Source organism: Sarcophilus harrisii, chromosome 2 (genome assembly GCF_902635505.1).
Source record: "Sarcophilus harrisii chromosome 2, mSarHar1.11, whole genome shotgun sequence".
NCBI classification, from domain to species: Eukaryota; Metazoa; Chordata; class Mammalia; order Dasyuromorphia; family Dasyuridae; genus Sarcophilus; species Sarcophilus harrisii.
This window is the reverse complement of record NC_045427.1, coordinates 321,805,815-321,827,425: the sequence shown is the minus strand read 5'-3', so window position 1 is coordinate 321,827,425 and position 21,611 is coordinate 321,805,815. Positions and strand designations below refer to the sequence as shown.

Genomic DNA, 21,611 nt, shown 5'->3' with positions numbered 1-21,611 from the left:
ATCATCAGTTCACCTTGTATAAACTGCAAATTTAACCTTATATAAGAAGACTTTTTTTGTTTTTTGCTAGACCTGTGAAATATGGGAAACCAGGGAACTTCACTTCTGAGCCATAAACTCACAATGATCTAAATCAGGGAAAATTAGATCACATCATTTAAACCTTGAAGGGATCTAGGGTTTGAATCTAACTTTGCTGCTTATTACCTGTGTAAGCCTGGGCACTCTCTGGGCCTTAGTAATTTCACCTGTCTGAATTAGAACACCTCTCTGGGCTTTTTATCTAAGATTAGATGATAGAACATTAGAGAGCTAGCCACCCAATAACTTCTAAAAATTTTTTTAAATCTTTTTTTAACTCTGTGTTAAGCTTTTTAAGTTGAAAATGCCTACAAATAATTTAAAGCACATGTAAAGTATTAATTAAATTATCAATGCAGCGTGGTATAGCAGAGTAAGTGCTAGAATTAACCTGGATTCAAATCCCACTTAAGATTATATATATATATATATATATATATATATATATATATATATATACTTTATCATTTGTGAATTGGGAATAATCCTTGTGCTACATATCTCACAAAGGTGTTGTGGAAGAGTGTCCCTGGAAACATAAGCCATTATTATTATTATGTCCTAGAGAGAAGAAGTTAAAGAAAATGCGTTTGTATGTGTTTGTACAACCGAAGCAGAGCATCAGGTTCACCCACAAATTCCGACTACCCCACCTTCCAACCTAGCTAACGTACTTTTAATTTCTTTACTCTGAGCTCCGTTTCCTGGATGTCGGTTGCAGGCTTTGCCACCTCCAGCTCTTCCAGCTCACTTTCTGTTCCTTTCAGCCAAAGGGTGACATCATTGATATCTGAGTCCAGCTGCTGCCACTGTTGCAAATTTTGTTTTGTTCTAAGTTTATTACGAAGATCTTGGGCTTGAATGAGCTCCCAACTGTCAAATATACCTGAAGTGATGGGTAAGCAGCAAAATGCAAAAAGGTGAATGCAAACAAAATACTCAACAAACAAGATTATAATCTTAGCTTTAAGCCTGGGTCCCACCCATCAGCTCCATGTGGAGCTACGGTCTTAAAGGAGTGGAGTTTGGGTGACTTTCCTTGTTATCTGATGGAGGGACTTTGCACTTTCTTTCCAAGAAAGTCCTCTACAAGTCTAAGACTGGAAAAGCCCCAGTCAAGATCAGCACTGCAGCTCATGATGGTTTGAGGAAATCTTTTTGTGTTTGTTTTTTTGCCCTTGCAAGAATGACCTCTATAAAAACAAAACAAAACAAAACAAAAAACACCCCTATGAAATGAAACAAAAAATAAATGCAACAAGGAGGGGCAAAGTGCTATGTCCCGATATCCAAGAGAAGAAAATTTATTTTTGACTGGGAAGATGACATTTGGATTATTCCATGAATACCACATAGTAAATATTCTACTGGAAATTGGGAGAAGGATGGAACTCAGAGTTTAGGAGAATTGACACGTTCAGAGACAGGAAAGGAGGGACAAAGTAGTATAATTCGACTAAACTGCATGAAGAATAGCATATAACTATAAAGATAAATTCTAACCAAAACATATACACACAATGTTTAATATGAAGATGAGAAATTTGGACTTGAACTTGTAAATCTTCATTAAAGAAAGGTTTTTAAGCAGTGAAGTCTTTTGTTTGAAAATATACATTAGGAAAATTTATCTGGTTGAAAAGTGAAGTGACTTGCCCAAGATCATACAGTAGAACTAGGTTTTGAACCAAGGTGCCTTTCAGCCTTAACTTATGTGAACAATGAACTGGAGACCCAAAGAGATTAGAAGCAAGGATACTAGTTAGGTGTTTACTGAAATAGTCAAGGTAAGATAATGTACAGGCTTTTTGGTATGTATGTATGGTAGTGATGAGAATTCATTCATACATTTAAAAATACTTATAAAATCTACTAAAATGCTCTGGGCTAGGCACTGAGGGAAACAAAAAGGTCAATAATAGATTGTTCTCTTAGAAATACAGCAGGACTTCTCACTTTTTGTTATTATTGTTGTTGTTGTTAAATACCCTTTTTGAGAGATTAGCAAAGTCTTTGAGCTCCTCTCAGAAATGTATAAAATAAAATGCACAGTATTAAAAAGAAAACAGATTATATTAAAATAAAGATGTAACTTTTCCCCTCTATCCAAGTTTATAGACCCTGTGAAATCTATCCTTGGACCTTAAGTATTTCTTTACAGAAATATCACACAAATTCAACTTACAACAGTTGGTAGCCAATTGGATATGAGAATATGAGAAAGAGAGAGAGAGAGGTAGGAAGAGGAAGGGAAAGGGCGAGGGGGAGGAAGAAGGAAAGAGAGAAAAAGAGAGAGAGGTTTCCATTGTTCTAAATGGAAGTGCCATTGACAGAAATAAGAACCTAAGGAAGAAGAGCAGGTAACAAGGTAATTAGGGAATTATTTCAGAGAGTTTTCCAATTAATGTTCTGTCTAATTAGTACTGTTAATTATGATTAGAAACTTGTAATGGAAACTGTATTGAAAGAAAAACACTAATTTTTATTGCTGGAATTCCAAACTGTCATGACCACTCTGTAAAGCAATTTGGAATTATTTTAAAATAATGACTAAAATATCCACTGCAAGGCTCCAGAGAGTTCAAAGGGAAAAAGAAATGCCCCATATATATCCAAATATTAATTGAAACACATTTTGTGTTGAACAAGAATCGGAAACAAAGTGAGTTCCCACGAGTAAGGGAATAAAGGCTAAACATAAGCTTCTTGGGAGCAAGAACTATTTTGGAGGAAAGGAAAATTTGAAAGGAAAAACTTAATTTTTCCTTTAGTGCAGTACTGGGGCACATGGTAAGTGCTTAATGCCTGTTGATTGAATGGTAAATGAATTGCACCATAAAAAAAAAAAAAAAAATAACGAATATGAAGAAGTGACAGAAAAGTTGAAAGATTTATAGAAATTATTACAGTGAAGTAAGTAGAACTAGGATAACATAATGGCTGTAACAATGTAAATGGAAAGAACAATAAAACAAACTGAACCATTGTGGAATTATAACGATCCAGCTTTACTCCAGAAAATAATTGAGAATATTCACCTCCCATTATTTATTGAAAATGAGACTAGAGGATGGGGGATAGGATTATTTGCATGGGAAATATTGCAGACTTGATAAATGTATTTGCTCTGCTTATTTGTTTTGTTAAAGTTTTTTCTTTTTAAATCTTTGTTAAAGGAAAGGCTTATTGGGACAGATAAGTACATTCAAAAATGACAAATAATAAAAGACATTAATTTTTTTTTTAAAGGAAACATTTAAAAGAACTGTATAAGGTTCAACTGTACCTGCTTGTTGTTCTGTATCTGTAAGACCCTTCTGCTCACTAGCATTTAGCATACCAGGTCCTTCTCTCCCATTGTCCACATTATCCATCCCAGTATGTATAAGCTGTTTAACCTAGAAAGATTTAATTTTCAAATTACTACCAACAAATTAAGTGTCCCTTGAAGAGTAATTCAACACACATCAATGAATTAGATATTACCGAGCCTTTTCCTCTCAAAAGCAGCTTTCTAATAATACAGATGCATTTATACACATGTAGCATTGCATTGGTTTATGTGCAAGCAGAGCTAATGGTATAAGTAAAGCCTTGGCATTTATATGTATGTAAAGCAGGAAGCAGATGAGAGGATGCTGATGCAATAAGATGGTCAATTTCATTTGCATGCTTCCTAACTTTCTTCATAAATGTACCATGCAAAAAACAAAAAAAGGTTGAAAACAATCATTGTGCTTACCAGCTTATTATTGTGTTAGCACTTTTACATTTTCACAGTGTTTTACAATTTTTTTAGTTATCCCTCCCAGTCACTCTGTAGAGGTGGTTGGCATTATTATCACCGGGAATTAGAAACATACAGAGTACAAATCAGTTTCCCAGTATCATTCATTACCAAATGTTTATTTTCATTGCACATATTGATTTTTCTGTTATCACAGAGCTGATTGGGCTGTTCCTAAATATAATACACCTTTTAGGAAGAGAAGTTTTTTAAGGCTAGTTGCCTCTGTGCAGGCCTAAAGAAAAGTCACAAAAATTTGATTCACTTGGACTGTCCTTTGGACAAGGTGACAGATAAAAGCTCTTTCAGAACGGCAATTAAAGGACTCGACTCTTGAAAATGATTGATGAGGCTACACACTGAGTTGCCTGTAGAGACCAGAGCACAGAACCAATTTGTTTTGAAACTAAAAGGCTCTACTCCAAGGATACATTTTTCTACAGTCATTTCTTAATGACTATATATAAGGAGCTCTTAACTTGAGATATATTAACTTTAAAAAAATATTAACTGATTTCCTTTGCAATCCTATACAATTTGTTTTATGTATCTGAAAACATTCTGAGAAGGATTTCATAGGTTTCACCAGACTGCAAAGGGGTTCCATGATACAAAAACAGTTATGAATCCCTGGCCTAAACCAATCAGTGGGGTAATAAAAGAAACCACGGCACATTAGGAAGAATAGCCCTGAACTATATAGCATAAACAAGCTGGGTTTGATCAAGTACACTGAAACTATTTACTCATCTAACAAAGAGGGATGTTTAGAAACTAATGAGACAAATGTATCAATTACTTTTAGTTTCTTGCCAAGAAAACACTCTTAAAAAGACAATAGTCAAATCTGGATTATTTTTAAAGCCATCAACTCTCATTTCTGTAGCATTTTCAGCTGCATACAAAGTGTATTATTTCTTCACAAGAGCCTTGGGAAGTAGTTAAGTGAAAGTACCACTACTCCCATTTAACAGATGGAGAAATTAGATTATTTGCCCAAATTCACATAAATATGGGTATAGGTACCAGGATTTGAAACATGGTCGTGGGTATCTGCAAGGTGATCATTTTGGATCTTAGGTTGGATTCCCAACCAATCACTCAGAATACTCTCCTGAGCTACCTCTACCTCCGGAGCACACAGACTCAATTTATAATTAGCCCCCAAAAGATAGAATTATTAAGGTAAACCTACAGTGCCCAATTCTTTAAGGTTTCTTAAAATCAGGTGTTGTTTCAGATTTTCCCAATCTTAGCTCCTTCCACTGACCAGATAACAAAGTTACATTAGCTGTATTCAATTATTAATTTTTTGTGGGCCAAGGAGATCTTCATTTGGTCAATATGATGCTAAAGAGGCCAATGTCACAGGATTGAGTCACAAATAGACCATTTGAAAAAATTGTTTTTTGGCCACAGATTGTGCTCCTTACTTAGAAGATTTTTGCTTCTGGCTATAAAGTGATTTAGGCATGATGTGTATAATGGGACACATAGCATAAACCACCCGTGGAAAACCAATTCTGGACACAGGCTCTGCATGTGAGTATTCAGAGTACAACACATTATTACTAACATTATTGCAAACAACCATCATGTTTTTATGACTATCTATTACTCTACAGCTATAGAAGCAAGCTGAAGACTTACATATTCTGGCTCATATGGGATGCTTGTTTCAGGAGTGATTGGCAGTACATTCCTATCAACTTCAGTCTGCTTGTAGCAATGTTTTTGATGAGTAGGGCTGTCAGGAGTACGCCATCCATGAGCCTCAGAAATGGATTTACCTGAAACAAACAGGAATAATATATATTCTCTTCTCTTCATTGCAGATGTGACACATAATTGCACCAAAAAAAAAAAAAAAAAAAAAAAAAAAAGCATTATGAGTAACATGGCATCAGGTTATGGCATAAAAATGAGTTCTGCAGCTTTCCTTGCAAAGCATGCATGTTTGCAAAAGGTCAGTAGTGTCCCAAATGGGAATGAGATGAGTCATGCAGCCGTGGCACATTGTTTTCACGGAATGTTGTCAGGATGGGACGGAACACAAAATTTGCTGCTGAGGTTGGCAGTTTTAGAAGCTGGGGTCTCCAGTTGTGATATTAGCCCGCAATGACAATTGATCTAAAGTGAGGATGTTTGTGTGGTCTTTCAGGGATCAAAAGAGTAATGAATGTCAAACTCTGGCTGGAATTATCAAAGGGCCTTCCCCTGGCTCGGGTGCATCCTGCTGACCTGCTAAGGAAAATCACACCTTTCATTGCTGAAGAGAAGTTATATTGTTTATGTTTAACTAAGTTTTAGTTTAAGTTTTAGTATCTTCTACCCAACTCCAAGTCTTCTTCCCAGGAGATCACCATAAGCAAGAAAATAGCTTTAAACCAAACCACCAGGGAGATGCTTAAAGACTTCAGATCACTAGTGAAGGAAACCCCTTCCACTTCCCCTAAAGTCTGACCTGCATAGGCCCAGGAAATGAAATATGCAGGGTACTGAACTTAACTCTGTTTTTTGTAAGATTTGCTAATGCACATGTGAGTAAATGTGAGTAGTATCGCAGCATAAATACACCATGGTCAAGGACATGATGTCAACAAAAAGGCAAGAAGTCAGACATGACATGTGATAGAAGTTTAGGAACACAGCGTGCGCCACAGGAATGTTGCCATGTTGAGACACATGCATTGGCAGAAGCCTACCAGAAGATGCTTTCAAAGTTTTTGTGGTCATTTTAAGATATGCCTCAGGATTTTCAGTGATTTCTACATCTGAAAAAGAACAATGTCATTTTCCTCACTGAATAAAATATTAAAGTTGACTATTAAAGATAGCAGAACTCTTGTTAGCTGAAAAGGGAAAGCCATCCTTTTGATAAAGAATATTTAAAAATAACAAAACTCCAATAGTATAGCCAACTCTTGATTATCCATAGCAGTGGGAAGATTGGGTTGGGGCAGAAAAATGAAATAGACAGAAAATTTAAACACCCTATTTCAACTTCTTCCCTAACCATAGCTAATGAGCAAGTGGCTTTCTGTAAAGAATGGACCTGAATTTTTACTTTTTGATTCTTTCCCCTTTCTATTCTCCAAAGTAGGAAGTCCCCCCCCCCCCCAAAAAAAAAAATCAAAAAAAGCCACAATGTAGAGCGGAGCAAATGGGATGAAATGAAATGGTAAAAAGGCTAGGTAATCCATAAATTAGAAAATCAGTGCTTGGATAATTGAAGAGTTGGCAATGTCAGCTGGCTTTTTAAAAATAAAAAATAAAAAAATCCAAGCAAACCTATCAGTTCCAGGAACCCTGGTAAATCTTCTCTCAAGATTTATGACCTTTACCTGACACAGCACTGTAGTATGGTCCTTCTTCATCATCTTCATGAGAGGAGGAGCCCCCCACATCACCTGTGTGATCCCATTCAAGTGGAATAGAGTCCACACTGACAGGGGTCTCGCAGCCCGAACGCTCATGACCCAATGGGGGAGGCATAAGATGACAAAGAGACTGAGGGGATGATGGTCCCTCATTCACTTCCTTTTTGTGCCAAGAGTCACTCTGTATTTCTCTTGAATCTTCTACATCTGTTTCATTTTCAGAGGCTTCTTTTTCATCTTCCAATCCCTAAAGAATAGATGTTTAAAAAATGAAACAGATCAGGCTGAAGAACAATATAGGAAGATGATTTCAACTGTTGGGTATAGGGTGGGGCTGAGAGAAAGATTTCCTGCTGCAGAATGTCATCACTTAAGTGTAATTGTAACCAGGAAGTTATCATTGCTGAATTTTACTACTTGACTTCCAAATTCATTCTCTTTATTATATTTCATTTGAGTCATAGGAAGGAAGTGATGGAAAATGCCAGATTTTAAAATAGGTGGAACTGTGGGGTAATTTTAGTGGCTACACTTGTGGGGGGGAGGGGAGAATTGAGGGGAGAAATAACTGTCCATAGAATGAAATGAAAGAAAGGGTTACTTGTGCTTTTAAGCGAGAACATTAAGTAATGTTCTCAGCACATCAAGATTAAGTAGGCACTTTTAAGCAATGACTTGTACTCAACTGCCATTTTCAAAAAGAAAAAAAAAAATGGAATTTGTTCTGAAGCTACTTTTGCAAATTGATGTGCTTAAGGATCATTTCAAAAGAGAACAAAGAATCAGAAAATTCAAAAAATAAATGGCAAATATACACACATGGTAAGGGTTTTTAAAAAGTTATGGGCCTTCTTTGGGAGCACAAAACAACCACAATCAAAAGCATATTGTGATTTTGTTTAAATGATGAAATTCATGAAACATTAAAGATCTCCCAGATAAAAGCTACAATAAAATCTTTATAGCACTGAACAAAAGACTGATATTTCTGTGTACTTTACAACTGTCACTTTCCCATTATTTGTCTAGCATGAAAATGAGTGTAGTTTTGGAGTGGCATGCAGGGTATGGTGGGAATGGCAGTGCCCTCCAGAACTATAATAAAACAGAAACTAGGATCTTTTGCCATATTCTGTTAAACAAAATAATTTATATGTGTAAAGTCCTAAACAAACTGATACTTAGATATCTTTTCAACTCCTATAAATAAAAACAAGCAATTCTGAACCACTCTCAAGTCTGTTGTAGAAGGTCTACAACAAATGCATTTCTCTTACTGTATTGTGAGAGGTCAGCCGTCGGTGAAATCGGGCCACTCGGCCAAATACTTCTTGGCAGTACCGGTGAAGTTCTTCTAATTCATCTTCAATCAATACAGCATCCATAGGCTCACTCTTCTGAATCAGCTGCTCTCCAAATACAATTAACTGGTCAATCTTGTTAGTATTTAATGTAATTTCCTGTTGGAAACCCTGTTTAGAATATAAGAAGAGTAAGAAGAGACTTCTTAAAATATTTTCCAATGGAGACTTATTCTGGACTTTCCACCAAAAAAAAAAAAAAAAAAATCAAAACCTTTTCTTTAACTTGAAATTGATCTATTAAATTTATCAATATTAATTACATTTAAGTTTAATTACATTTTAAAATGAAATTTATCAATAAGGCCCACAGTCAAAAAACCTTCCTTCTGCTTCCAAAATATGCCCTTTCACCCATGTTAAACCATGATTTCAGAGGAAGAACATGGTCAACCTTCTTCCCAAGGGAGAATAGACATAAAATGCAGACTGACACATACATTATTGAACATAGCCTGTCTGGGAGTTTGTTTTGCTTGACTACATGTATTTATTATAAGGATTATCTTTGTTTTTTAATTGTTTAATTGGGGGGGGGGGGAGAGATGGAGGGAGACATGCTTGTAAAAATGTTTTTTTAAACATTAAAATAAAATACTCCCCCTCTTTATGTTAAAAAAAAAAAAAAAAAAATCCCTCACTTAGAAATTTTTCTATTTAAAACATTTTTGAAAGCATTCATATTTGACACAGCACTATGTGAAGGGGGGAACTATATACCTTAATCACACAATGGTAGAAGCTATTATCCCATATTATTTTGTTAGTGGGTCTTCAATGTTGACCATGTCATTTCATTGATTCACATGTATAAGGGTTATTACTTATAATTGTATAAGAAATTTCACTTGGCCTTTTCTCATATCTAATTAGAAAGATATTTCTTATTATCTTGTGGATGGAATAATGGACCTATAGTCAGATAAATATGAGTTCAATTCTGGCCTCAGCCACTTGGTAGCTGTGTGATCCTGTGATCCCGTTTGCCTTAATCCCCTGGAGGAAGAAATGGCAAACCACTCCAGTATATTTGCCAAAAAACCCCATGGACTAGATTGGCGTCCACAGGATGACAAAGAGTTGAATGCAATTGAGTGACTGTACAGCAACTAATAAAGGTGATAGGAAGCAGCCTTAGCATAACAGATAGTGAATCTAGGAGAGCTGGGTTAAATTCTGCCTCTGTCATGTATGGGCTGGATGTTTCTGGGTAAACTTCATTAGAGGGTCTGTTTCCTGATCAGAAGCCTCCTACATGGATGCAATCACAGATGTGGTTCCTTTCCACAACAGAGGAAAAACGAAACCAAAACCCCGTAACAGCGATCACACCACAATTCATTCCCAGCAAAAAACAACTTTCTGACAACGACAACCCAGCAGCTCTGGGAGCAGCCTGGATTCTGATAATTGGATCTGAAATCAAGTCCTGACATAATGATTGGCCCAGGGCACCCCTGGCCAGCTTCAGGGACATTCACAAACAATGCTTACATGCAACTGGCGCATTTTGTCATCCACATCACTCTCGGAGAAATGTTCCACATTTGTCAGCTGCAGGTCCATTTCCGTGAGCCACACCAGAATGCTCTCGCGAGTCCCTTCAAATTCCTCCCTCTGATTGGTAAAATGCTACAAAAATGAGAACAAAAGGATGCATTTTAAGTGCTCAGCTAGGATCCATGGTATCTTTGATCCATATTTTAACTATCTCTAGAGGATGATTGTAGAAATAAAGGCCTGGTAAGACAGACCATTCTCTTAGGGAGAGAGGGAGATGGCCTTTAATTCTGAGGCACGTTTCCTCAACTGTAAGATGCAAGGATTGGGTTTAATGATTCCCTAGTTCCCTTGCTGCATTAAATGGATGATTTTTATAAACTCTCCTTCTCTGGGCCTCAGGTTTCTCATTGTAAAAAGAAAAGGCTAAACAAGATAACACTAGAACTTAGAACTGAAAAAGGTTTTAGATACCACCTAAAACAAGCTCCTCATTTGACTGTCTAGGAGTGATATGCCTAAGACCTCTCAGATCCCTTCCAGCTTTGATATTACTGCTAAATGATTGCTCTGTGATCAAATATTGGGTAACTTTGATTCACTGGGTGTTTTCACTACTCTAACTTTGAACATACCTTCTCAGAGAGAAAGGATAAGAATGTAAATATTAAAAATGTCCCCTCAACTAACAAGGGCAGACAAACTAATCTATTTGCAGTTGTAAATGCAGTAATTTTATGGTACCTATTTTCAATGGTAACAATGGAATAAGCTCAGATGGAAAGCATTATGTTGAAAAGGGAATAGATTACAAAGGAGAGCTATGGAATCCCTTCTTCTAGACAAAGATTTTAAAAAGGGCAGATTCTTATCTTCCCAGGAAAGTTTTAGCAAAGTTCTGTCTTAGATACAGAAATAAAAAAAAGAATCATGATCTTCAATAATACTTCCTAGCTGTATGACCTTGGGCAAATCACTTAACCCCAATTGGCTCAGCAAAAAAAAAAAAAAGAATTAGGATCTTAGATACAGGAGCAGAGACTATGTGATGATTTCACTTTCTGATTCTGTTAATCCAAGTTCAAACTCCCACATTTTAAATTTTCTGAATGACAGAGGTCAAAAGTGGATATTTTAAAAAATATATAAAATTGCCTATTTTTTTTTCAGATATCTGAAATAAAATAAGCTTTATCAGACTAAAAGGGAAGTGCACCATTACCTTTCATAATCTACAGATGGCCACTGAGTCAAAAACACATCCCTTAATGCAAAAATGAAAGTAGTGTAATCATAAATAGATGTGTACTATAGAAATGTATTTTGGAACTATCTTACCAATACGAGTATAATAGTTTCTGACAACACAGGGGCCAAAAGTCTTAGGACGGGCATGGCTGGCACAAATAGGCTGAATATTAGTTAGAGAGAAAAGTGGATGGAGTTCTGTATTTGAAATTAGCAAAAGTCTTGTTCAAATTTTGCCACAGCATCTTATTAGCACCGTGATCATGGATAAATCTCATTGCCTTGATGAATTTCAGATTCTTTTTCCTTATTTGTAAAATGGGGATAATTAAGAGCACTCTCTCACTGGTGGTGCAGCTAAGGTGATGCAGTGGAAAGAAGAATATCAGATTTGGAGTCAGGAAAACCGAGTTCAAATCTGGTCTCAGACATTTACTAGCTGTGTAACCCTGGGCAAATCACTTAATCAAAGTTTCCTCATCTGTAAATGAGCAAAAAAAAAAAAAAAAGGAAATGACAAATGACAGTGTCTTTGCCAAGAAAACCCTAAATGAGGTCATAAAAAAAATCAAATTAACTGAAATGACTATTACTGGGCTGTTGTAAGGATCAAATGAGACGATGTATATAAAATACTTTGCAGATCTTAAAGAATTCCATAAATGTGAGCTATTAGTTGCTAATTAGTGGGACTATAAATGATACACATAGGAAGACAAGGAATGGTTGCAGTTTATGTATAAGAAAAAAGGAAAAGTGTAGGCCATTTAAAAATGATATTTATTAAGATTTGAAATTTTTCTATTTAATTTTTTTCCCCTTAATTTAAAGTAAACTAATTTTTCATACTCATTTTTTAAATTTAGAGCTTCAAAATATGCAGGTCATTTTAAAAGAACTTGAATTTTTACTTGGAATTCTTGATTTCTTCTGGTTATTCAACAGACCATAAATCTATCTTTTTTCCTGCAGCTTGCACCATTTAAAGACACAAGTCTGTATATAGTTGAAGTGATATCAAGATTACCTTGAGTCTCCGTAGAATGGCCGTGACTCGTCTTTGAAGGTTGTCCCAACGCTGATTGCCTTCATGAACCATCTGCTTCAGTTTGCTGGCAGTATCTGTGCGGTTCTCTCGAGCAAGTCGCCTATACTGCTTATTGATAAGCTCCAACTGAGTGAGTCTCTCGTGAATCTGCCACTGAAAAGCCTGCATCACACACAGAATATTGGTCAAAATTGCCTCAAAGTACTTTCTCCATCTCACATGAAAAATTTGGATGATTTTTTTCCACAATTAGAAAAAGGCATGTTTATTCATGTCCCTGAAAAACAGTTTTACATAAAACTAGCTGGACATCTGAACAACAAACCAGCAGTATCTATCAGAGGCAGAAGGGAATAGCAAATATTTACTACAGTCTTCTCAATAAAAGTATTCTTTCAAAGCTCCTGATACTTTGTGGATTTATTTATACAACAGATTTGCTCATTCTGAGACTGCCTTCTTTCCCATGCCATGATTTTTAGAAGCTAGCTCCCACATAACAACCCCTATAAACATCATGAACCACAGATCATATATATATAAAATTATGAGAAATTAGATTAAGTCCTGTTACCTGAAATGAGAACTCTGTTCAGACTGGATCACTATTAAGTACTAGGTCAGAAAAGTTTCTACCTAATTGAGGGTGTAAAGGATGCTGTCCATCAATTGAGTAATAGATGAATAAATTATTAAATACAATAGAATACTATTGTCCTATAAAAATGATGAAAGGGATGATTTCAGAGAAACACAGTAAGATTTATATTATCTGATACAGAACCAGGAGAAAATTTATGCAATAAAATTTATTATTTTTTTTAAATAAGAGGTTTCTACCTCAAACTTCTTCAGCTCTTCCTTGGCATTTGTGTATAACACTTCTGATGAGTTTGGATAGGCTGCTGTCTTCTCTGCTGATTTCAGCCAATCTTCAAAGCGGGAATAATCATCCAGAAACTTCTGCCAGAGTCTCCATGTTTCTTCAATCCTGGTAGGGGGGAAAAAAACCAAAACTAGTTCTCTAAAATAAATTATTCAATCTCAATCCTGGAGAAATGATAACGAAGCAAACTTCCCTCCTCTTGATTGAAAGGTTGGTAGGATGAGGTTACACGTTAAACACAGTTGTTGTGTTGGCTAATTTTCCTTTATTATGAGGAAGGGTTCAATGTATCAGGTGAGAGAGAATAGGTTTAAGGGGAAATACCAAATAGAAAAATGAAGGGCAACCAAAGAACTTTAAAAATACGTAAAAACAAAATAGATTCTTTTTTCACAGCCTTATATTTGAAAGACCTTCTCTTTTCTCTTAACTTAGGACTGCTCCTATTTCTCCTGGACCTTCCTTTATTTTTTGGAATAACATTTATGCCACAAAAGTTTGCTGCTCATAGAAAAACTCTCTCAATTTAACATGCCTTTCAATTAATAAATCAAATAAACAATTATTAACATTGGAAGATCCAGAATTTAACTTTGAAGGACCAAAATTAACTCAATGTGGTTTTTCCCCCCATTATTCAAAAAGCAAAGAAAATACAGAGAAGACACCAATGTTTGTTTTAAAGTGAAATAAAAATAAAAATTTTGTGTCAATTGTAGTGCCTCATCTACTGGGTTCCAGACACTATACTAAGAATACAAAGATAAAATGAAATAACCACAACTCTCAAAGCACTTGTATTCTTTCTTTTGAAGAGCTCTGACCATTTCTTGTATACTAGCTGTAGCTTTTATAGATGAAAATAAAGTACAGGGATTGATTGCATAGGATCCCAGTTGGAGATCACAGTAGAGCTGCAATTAAAATAGGAAAGTCTCTAGTATTCTTTTATTTTCCTCCACCTTCCCCTCCCTCTCCTTCTTCCTCTTTTTTTTTCTCTTTCCCTTCCCTGGCAGGAGTTAAATGACTTGCCCAGAGTGACACAGCTAGTTATCTGAGGGCAAGTGCTCTTATTCATTCTGCTACTTGCTTGACCTTTTGGTATTCTTTCCATCATACTGTGTAAAGGAATAAAATCTAGGTTCATGGATTTTATTTTTTAAAAAAGAAGACTAAGGAGTTTTCTTAAATCATTTTCTTAAATATTTTATATACACATTGGTTTCTATTTGCTATTATAATAATTCCCATACCAGGAGTAAAGTATGAGGCATTAATTCCTCCAGGCTCCTGGGGTAGGAAGGAGTCCTCTGGAAGAACATCTGGCTCACTAGACATAAAAAACCAAGGCATATTTTCAAAGTTCTTACTTCATTCGCCGCTCCATTGACATGGCACAAATATTTCGCCACCGTCTATCTAGGCTTCTGGTTGTCTGTTGTATTGAATCACACTCTGTCTCATTGGCACAAGCATCAGAATCATGTAACAGAACATCACATATATTAAATACAGACTCTACCCCTGCACTATGCTGTTCAATGTCTCGTTGTAGGTCCTGTCAATATGAAAGGGGGAAAAAAATTAGTGATTTGCATCAAAAACACATTCCTACCCCACACTTCTGATTTCCCCCATACTTCTCTTACATGGATACATAATTCACTGGTATATTTTCTTTTCTGGCATCAGCTATTTTTTCGCTGACAACGGTGGTTAGAGATAGAGAGGAGAATGTGGATACCTCTCCTAGACTTATGGCAACTCTTTTGGCTCTCTATCTTTAATGCAGGATTTCTTAAACTTTTTTCATTCATGATCTCTTTTTGTCCAAGAAACTTTTATGTGACTCTGATGATATAAGTTTATAAAATAAGTATACGAATCAAACATTTATTGATAAGAAATCATAATTTTGTGACCCCCATATTTGATTATGAAATCCACAGTTTAAGAAGCTGGGCTTTAAGACAACTTTGAAGCTTGTTGAGTTGCTTGCGCTATCCCAGGGGTTTCAGTGGAATCAGGGATGGCAAAGTCAGAATGACTGGATGATTTGCCTGTGGTTACCATTCAATCTCTCAGTGCCTTAGATAATCAATTTCCAGAAACTCAAAAGTGCAGAGCATGTACTCCTTTAAGATTATTAGATAAGCATGTTTATAGCATGTATGGGACTGCCTGCCATCTAGGGGATGGGGTGGAGGGAAGAAGGGGGAAAAATTGGAATAAAAAGTTTTTGCAAGGGTCAATTTGAAAAATTACCTATGCATATGTTTTGTCAATAAAAAGCTATAGGAAAAAGAAAGATTATTGGTTAAGGTTAAGCTTCTATTAGGAAATCCTTATACTAATTAAGGCCTTAAAGACACAGAATTGAAAATAAAAAAGTCTCTATTCTCCAGGAGCTTTCATCAATTCCTACCAACAGAAGGTAAATAAGAGAAGAGAACCCAAAGAAACATAAAAGATCGTAGTCAATAAATGAGACAATCGAGCAATCAGACAAATTCTCTGGAACATTTGAACAGAACAAGAACAATAATAGCTTGTGTTGGAATGAGATGTGATGGGAAGGAATCAGCATAGACAAGGCAATAGCTAAGATGACCCTTAAATCAGATTCAAATCAGATTCAACTCTTTTAAATCAGAAAGCCAGAGATAAAGAAGGGGGGTGTGGTTTATGTGAGTGCTGGTTCCCAGGCATAGTAAGTTCAGGAATTGCTAATGATTCACTCTGGTTTAAAGGTAAAATGCATTCAAGGGAGTAAGGCTAGAGAGTAAGTTGGAGCCATAGTGTAGAGAGCTTAAATTTCTGCCTGGATCATAAAAATATAAGTTCAGCTTGGTAACAGGAAACTAGTAAAAGTTTCGAGCAGGGGAGTGATTTAGAATCATAGATTTAAAGGGGCCAGGAGCAGATGGCACAATGGGTAGAATACCAACCTTACTGTCAGGAAAACCTGCTTTCAAATCTGACCTCTGACATTTACTACCTGTGTGATCCTGGACAAGTTACTTTACCCTCACTTTCCTCATTTATAAAATGAGTTGAAGAAGGAAATGGTAAACCACTCCAGGAACTTTGCTAAGAAATCTCCAAATGGGGCAATGAAAGATCAAACATTACTGAAACAACTGAAATGAATGTCATCCCTATCTTTTTAGAGTGAAATGATTTGTGCAAAGTCATACAGGTAGTAATTGGCAGAGCTGGGATTTGAAATCAGGACCATTCAAATTCACTGTTCTTTCAATTGTTCATTATCAGAACAATCTCTGTGGAAATATGTGGGGCCTGAACTATGATGGAAGCCGCATGTAAGAAGTGCTGAGGTATGAGAGATGAAAGGACAGAGTCAACTAGACTTAACAATGGCAATTGATTGGATGAAAAAGTGATGAGGAAGAGGTGCTTTTGCTTTTGAGTCTGTTTGCTAATATAACCTGGCTCCTTGTGCATCAGACTGAGTATTGTGGAGGGTAGAATAATAGAATTAATAAAGTCTATTAAGAAAAAATCATTTGTGATTTAAAACACAGATCTTGATAAATGCACTCAACCTGTCCCTTCAGCTATCCCTCTTCCCTAAAGCAAATCAGGAAATCAGTGCAAAAAATATGATCTAAGTACTAATATGATGATTTAGCCAATTTATTCCTTTTGATAAATAATCTGACAAATTATTCAGGCTAATATTTCTCAGAAGTTGTTTAATCTTGTAAGGTTATAAGAGATTTTTTTAAAAAGGGTATTCTAACTTCACAGTCTTTGCCAGGTCATAGAATTCAAAGGTCTTTTTAAACTTGCCAATATCATGCTGTTGATGCACAGCACTTTACTTCATCATACTTAATATATTAAGATACAATCTTAAAAGTCTAGTGCTTTTGAGTTGCATCAATAGCTTTTCTTGAGTCTAGCATAGGATTAATTTCCACAGCAAGGGTAAAATCTGTTGCAGGTTCATTTCAGGGACACTAATTTGTGGATTCATATGCCTAAGAGCTAACTTTTAAGCATCTTTCTGCAGTTACCATAAATTGTATTGTGTAAACCAAGAGAAAAAGGAAAACTGAGATACATAGTGTATAACAAGGAATGGGAATGTAGAACACAGAAATTTTAAAAAAGAAAATCTTAAAAAAAATAAAACAAAATAAACACAAATCTTTCCAAAATAGAATTCTGAAAAAAAGATGTCATAATGACAAAATGTCTTATTGGATATAGTACTGTAGAATATTTACCTTGAAACATGTAAAAATCAATTTGCTGACATTATTGTAAAAATCTAAGCTCTAAGTTTTACTTGGTTTACCAAATTAAGCTCAATATTGTCAGTATCATCAGATCCTGTCAATCCTAACTCCCTTAATTTTATGCAAAAATCTGCTTCCGAACTACAACTTTGAAATCAAGAGCAGAGACAGATTAGAAGTCTTACTGTAAGTTATGAAAAAAAGCCCTTTGCACATGATTTCTGAAATGGTTATCTTGGCCACTGTTTTTCTAATCTAGTTGTATATGACACCATACATATTATAGCCAATTGCGCAGTGAAAAGAGAAGGGGAGGAGATTGGTCATAATGAGAGGTCTGTTCAAGGGTTGATATGAAACTAGAGAAAATAAGCTAGCCAGGAAGAATCAATGGAGAAGAAAATAAAAGAGAAAAGGCAGCTAGGAAAAAGAAAGTAGGAAATAAGATATAAATGTGAATCATGCAAAGCATTTCATGATAAAACTAGAAATGAACTTTTAGCTAAGCCATAACACTATTCATTAATGAAAGAAAATTAATTTAAAGTAGATCTACTGTGATCCCACCCCCACTCTCCATCTAAAAAGGTTTAGTTACTGAAGGTAACTTCTCTTTTCATAAAGTCATTCTCATCTCTACAGTGATGATTTGAAGTAGGTTTTAGAGGCAAGCCCATCAATAAAAAAAAGTTCTGAGCTATATAGACCAAAAGGTACTAGGAGTTGAAATCTGGAATAGAGGAAACTGCTTTTGTGCTTACCCCTTAAAGGGGTATGTACCAATTATTTTTGAAAGCAATAGTGTAATATTTTCTATTATTCCATCGAGAAAATATTTTAGATGAATAATTGTATTTACAATTATTTATTACATAAATGAATATGCTCATAAAAAATTCCTTAGTTTTCAGGACTGAGGACAAGGCCATGACTTGGATCATATCATGAAGACATGATAAATTGTCATCGCCTTTTAAAGTTCTAACTCAAGAACATTCTAACTTGTATACAGATATTAGCACTGAAAACCAATTCTATAATTCTTGGTAAAAGAAATAGGAGAGCTTAGTGAGGTATAGTGGATAGCGCTGAGGAAGAATAATTTCCTGTATCACTCAAATCATTTAACCTCTTCTTGTTTTTAGTTTTCTTTGAGCAAAATGAGGGTGCTGGACTAGAGGACCTATAAAGTCCCTTCCATTCTAAATCTGTGATCTTATGTCTCAAAATAGGATCATAAAACTAGTTTCAGATTTTGGATTATTTCTTTTTGGGCAGTATTTGGATACAGTGTCAGGTTGGGAGTTAGGAAGAAATCTTTCTGAGTTTAAATCCAACTACAGATACTTATTAGCTGTGTGACCCTGGGCAAGTCATTTAACCCAACTTACCTCAGTTTCCTCATCTGTACATTAAACCAGAGAAAGAAATATCAAATCCTTCTAGTATCTTTGCTAAGGAAACCCCAAATAGAGTCACAAAGACACAAATGAACAACAACAATTCTTTCTTTCTTTTTTTCGCTGAGGCAATTGGGGTTAAGTGACTTGCCCAAGTTCACACAATTAGGAAGTGTTAAGTGTCTGAAACCAGATTTGAACTCAGGTCCTCCTGACTTCAGGGCTGGTGTTCTATCTATTGTACCACCTACCTGCCCCAACAATTATTTCTTTTCAAGAACAAAGAGGACAACAGCACAACACTTGATATAATCTTTTGGAGACATCATTTGAAACATCTTAATCAAGTTTTATCTTGTAAAAAAGTTTGGGAAAAAATGACAAGTTTTCAACCTATGGCCAGTCTGTCCTCTTTTTAAGAGCCAGAAAAATAGTAAAATAATAAAAAAAAAATGCCTGATGTAATTATTCATTCTACTAGTACAGTAGCAGGGTTATGTCTATTAATATACTCTCAGATTATTTCATTTAAGGGATGAAGTTAGTTGTAATTCAGCAGACAATTACATGAAGGAGAAACAGTCACCTGAAAGTTATCTATTCAAACTTGAGAAGAACATTAGATTTTATAATGTGTATTTAATTTTGTATTAAGCCATTTGGAAAATTATTTATAACCATCATTTTACAGTCAAATAAAAAAAAAAAAACACTTGCTCAAATCTATTTACAAAAGAATCAATGAAGCAATTCTCACATGTTAATAAATGACCCACACTGGATCATAGGTTTCTTTTTTTAAAAAAATTAATTCTTTTGGATGTTAGGTGACTTGCCCAGCTTCACATAGCTAGTTAGTGTCAAGTGTCTGAGGCCAGGTCCTCCTCACTGCAGGACTGATGCTTTATCCTGTGCTATCTAGCTGCCCTTGGATTGTCGGTTTAGGCACTTGAAAAGTAATTTGCTCCAATTTTTTTCTTTATTTATAGTTGATCAACAAAGGTCCACAAAACCTTGTGTTAGTTGCATAGGTAGTAAGTTACAGGGCTTTGATCTGAAGTCAGGTTACCTTGAAGGCAAACCCATTATGCTTTTTATTGTGTCATAATACCTGTTCCAATAATGTAGGTGCAAAGTAAAAATAGGCATTTATACAGCTTAGCAGCCCTCAAGTAAAATTAATATTACTCATGAATGCCGTGCTTTCTGCCAAAATTTGATATATAAAGATCTGATCTATTTGGTATCATTAAGTAGTTTGGAAATCTGAGCATGTTCCTGGTGTATTAACCATTTGACTCATAAGAAGAAGCCACGAACATTTTTGTGAAAGTGAAATTTGGTGAAGATTTAATACAGTGATGAACATTAATGCTCATCTGTGACTAACCATACTTTTTGCCATACCAAAGCTATCTACAGGGCTAAGGAAAATAAGATGACAGAAAATCATTAAACTTTTTAAAAAGATATCTTATCTCTCCAGAAAGGAGAAGGGATGAAATTATTGGAAAACATACTGGTTTCAGGAGTCCGGAGATCTGGGTTCAAATGTCAGCTCTGGTAATTGCTACCTGTTTAACATTAGATAAAGCATATAACCTTGCCTGGTCTCAGTTTTGGTTTCTTTAGATCACTTGCAAGTTTCCTTTTACTTCTAAATCTATAATTTCACAACAGTGATCTCAGGCTCTATATGAGTATGAGGGAATGTAAGCATACTTGTGAGTACATTTGGGAAGATAGTCAGGATCATGATGGACCAGAAAGGTTTTTCGAGCTACATGTATGATTGCCTTAAAGAAATGTATAATAAATGTTTTTTTTTTTTTAATGGTCCAAACAAGTTTCCAGCCACTTTTGTCACAACTGATTAATAAACACACTTGAGAATATGTCTAAAGATCCAAAGAAGATTTGTTAGAAGGGGAAAAAGGGTTCATTAGATTCAAAGTCTTTCAAAATGATTTTGTCCCTAAATTCTCTCAGCCATTATTAAAAAAAAAAAAAATCAAGTTCTATATTTTATAGAATGCAGTTCTGCATATTAACAGAGAAAACTGTACCCCAGAAAATGAAGTGATTTGTACATATATGAGCATATGTGGTTAAGTTTTCTCTGATATATGAACATTCAAACATTATGCTACAGGTTATAAAGAAATAAATAATTTGAAACAAATTTTTAAAATTTAAAATGAACTACATTCTAGACAGTTAATTGTCAGTTTTCCCACCTGCTGTTCAGCAAGTCTCTTCTGGATTTCTTGATCATCACAGATGTCATAAACAACAGGTTTAGAAAGCTCAGACTCAATTCGAGCCAACCAGCTTCGAAGGTTGCTCATGTTTTTGTCTAATTGCTGTATAAAAGCAAAGGTCTCCTTCAGTTTCTTCACCCTAAATGTATTTACAGGGGAAAAAAAAGAGAGGCGACATAAAAAAGCCCCAACATTTAGAGATGGAGGGAACACGCCAGCCAAGGCTTTGGAAGTTAAAAGAAATTAGTCTTAGGATCAGCTGAGCCAGACAGTGCTGCCTGAATTAATGAAAAACTGGATACCAAATAGTCTCTTCAATAGCTGCAAAAACAATCCATTGGACAAGAGGATTTGATAAAGGAAAGAATTTAGATGTTAAATTTCTAATAGATTA

The 21,611-nt window shown here is 35.3% G+C and overlaps 1 protein-coding gene across 2 annotated transcripts in view; it reads right to left on the bottom strand.

The window, feature by feature from the left end:
• SYNE2 (spectrin repeat containing nuclear envelope protein 2) overlaps nt 1-21,611 on the bottom strand; it is a 297,544-nt gene that overhangs the window by 9,661 nt on the left and 266,272 nt on the right. For both annotated transcript variants that reach the window (XM_023502825.2, XM_031952701.1), the window contains 11 exons: nt 21,194-21,356; nt 14,662-14,849; nt 13,246-13,396; nt 12,385-12,567; nt 10,104-10,241; nt 8,526-8,720; nt 7,213-7,495; nt 6,574-6,642; nt 5,519-5,658; nt 3,368-3,479; nt 756-967 (listed from right to left, as the gene is read on the bottom strand). In XM_023502825.2, coding sequence (XP_023358593.2) covers nt 756-967; nt 3,368-3,479; nt 5,519-5,658; nt 6,574-6,642; nt 7,213-7,495; nt 8,526-8,720; nt 10,104-10,241; nt 12,385-12,567; nt 13,246-13,396; nt 14,662-14,849; nt 21,194-21,356 — 1,834 coding nt within the window. The remainder of the gene's footprint in view (nt 1-755; nt 968-3,367; nt 3,480-5,518; nt 5,659-6,573; nt 6,643-7,212; nt 7,496-8,525; nt 8,721-10,103; nt 10,242-12,384; nt 12,568-13,245; nt 13,397-14,661; nt 14,850-21,193; nt 21,357-21,611) is intronic.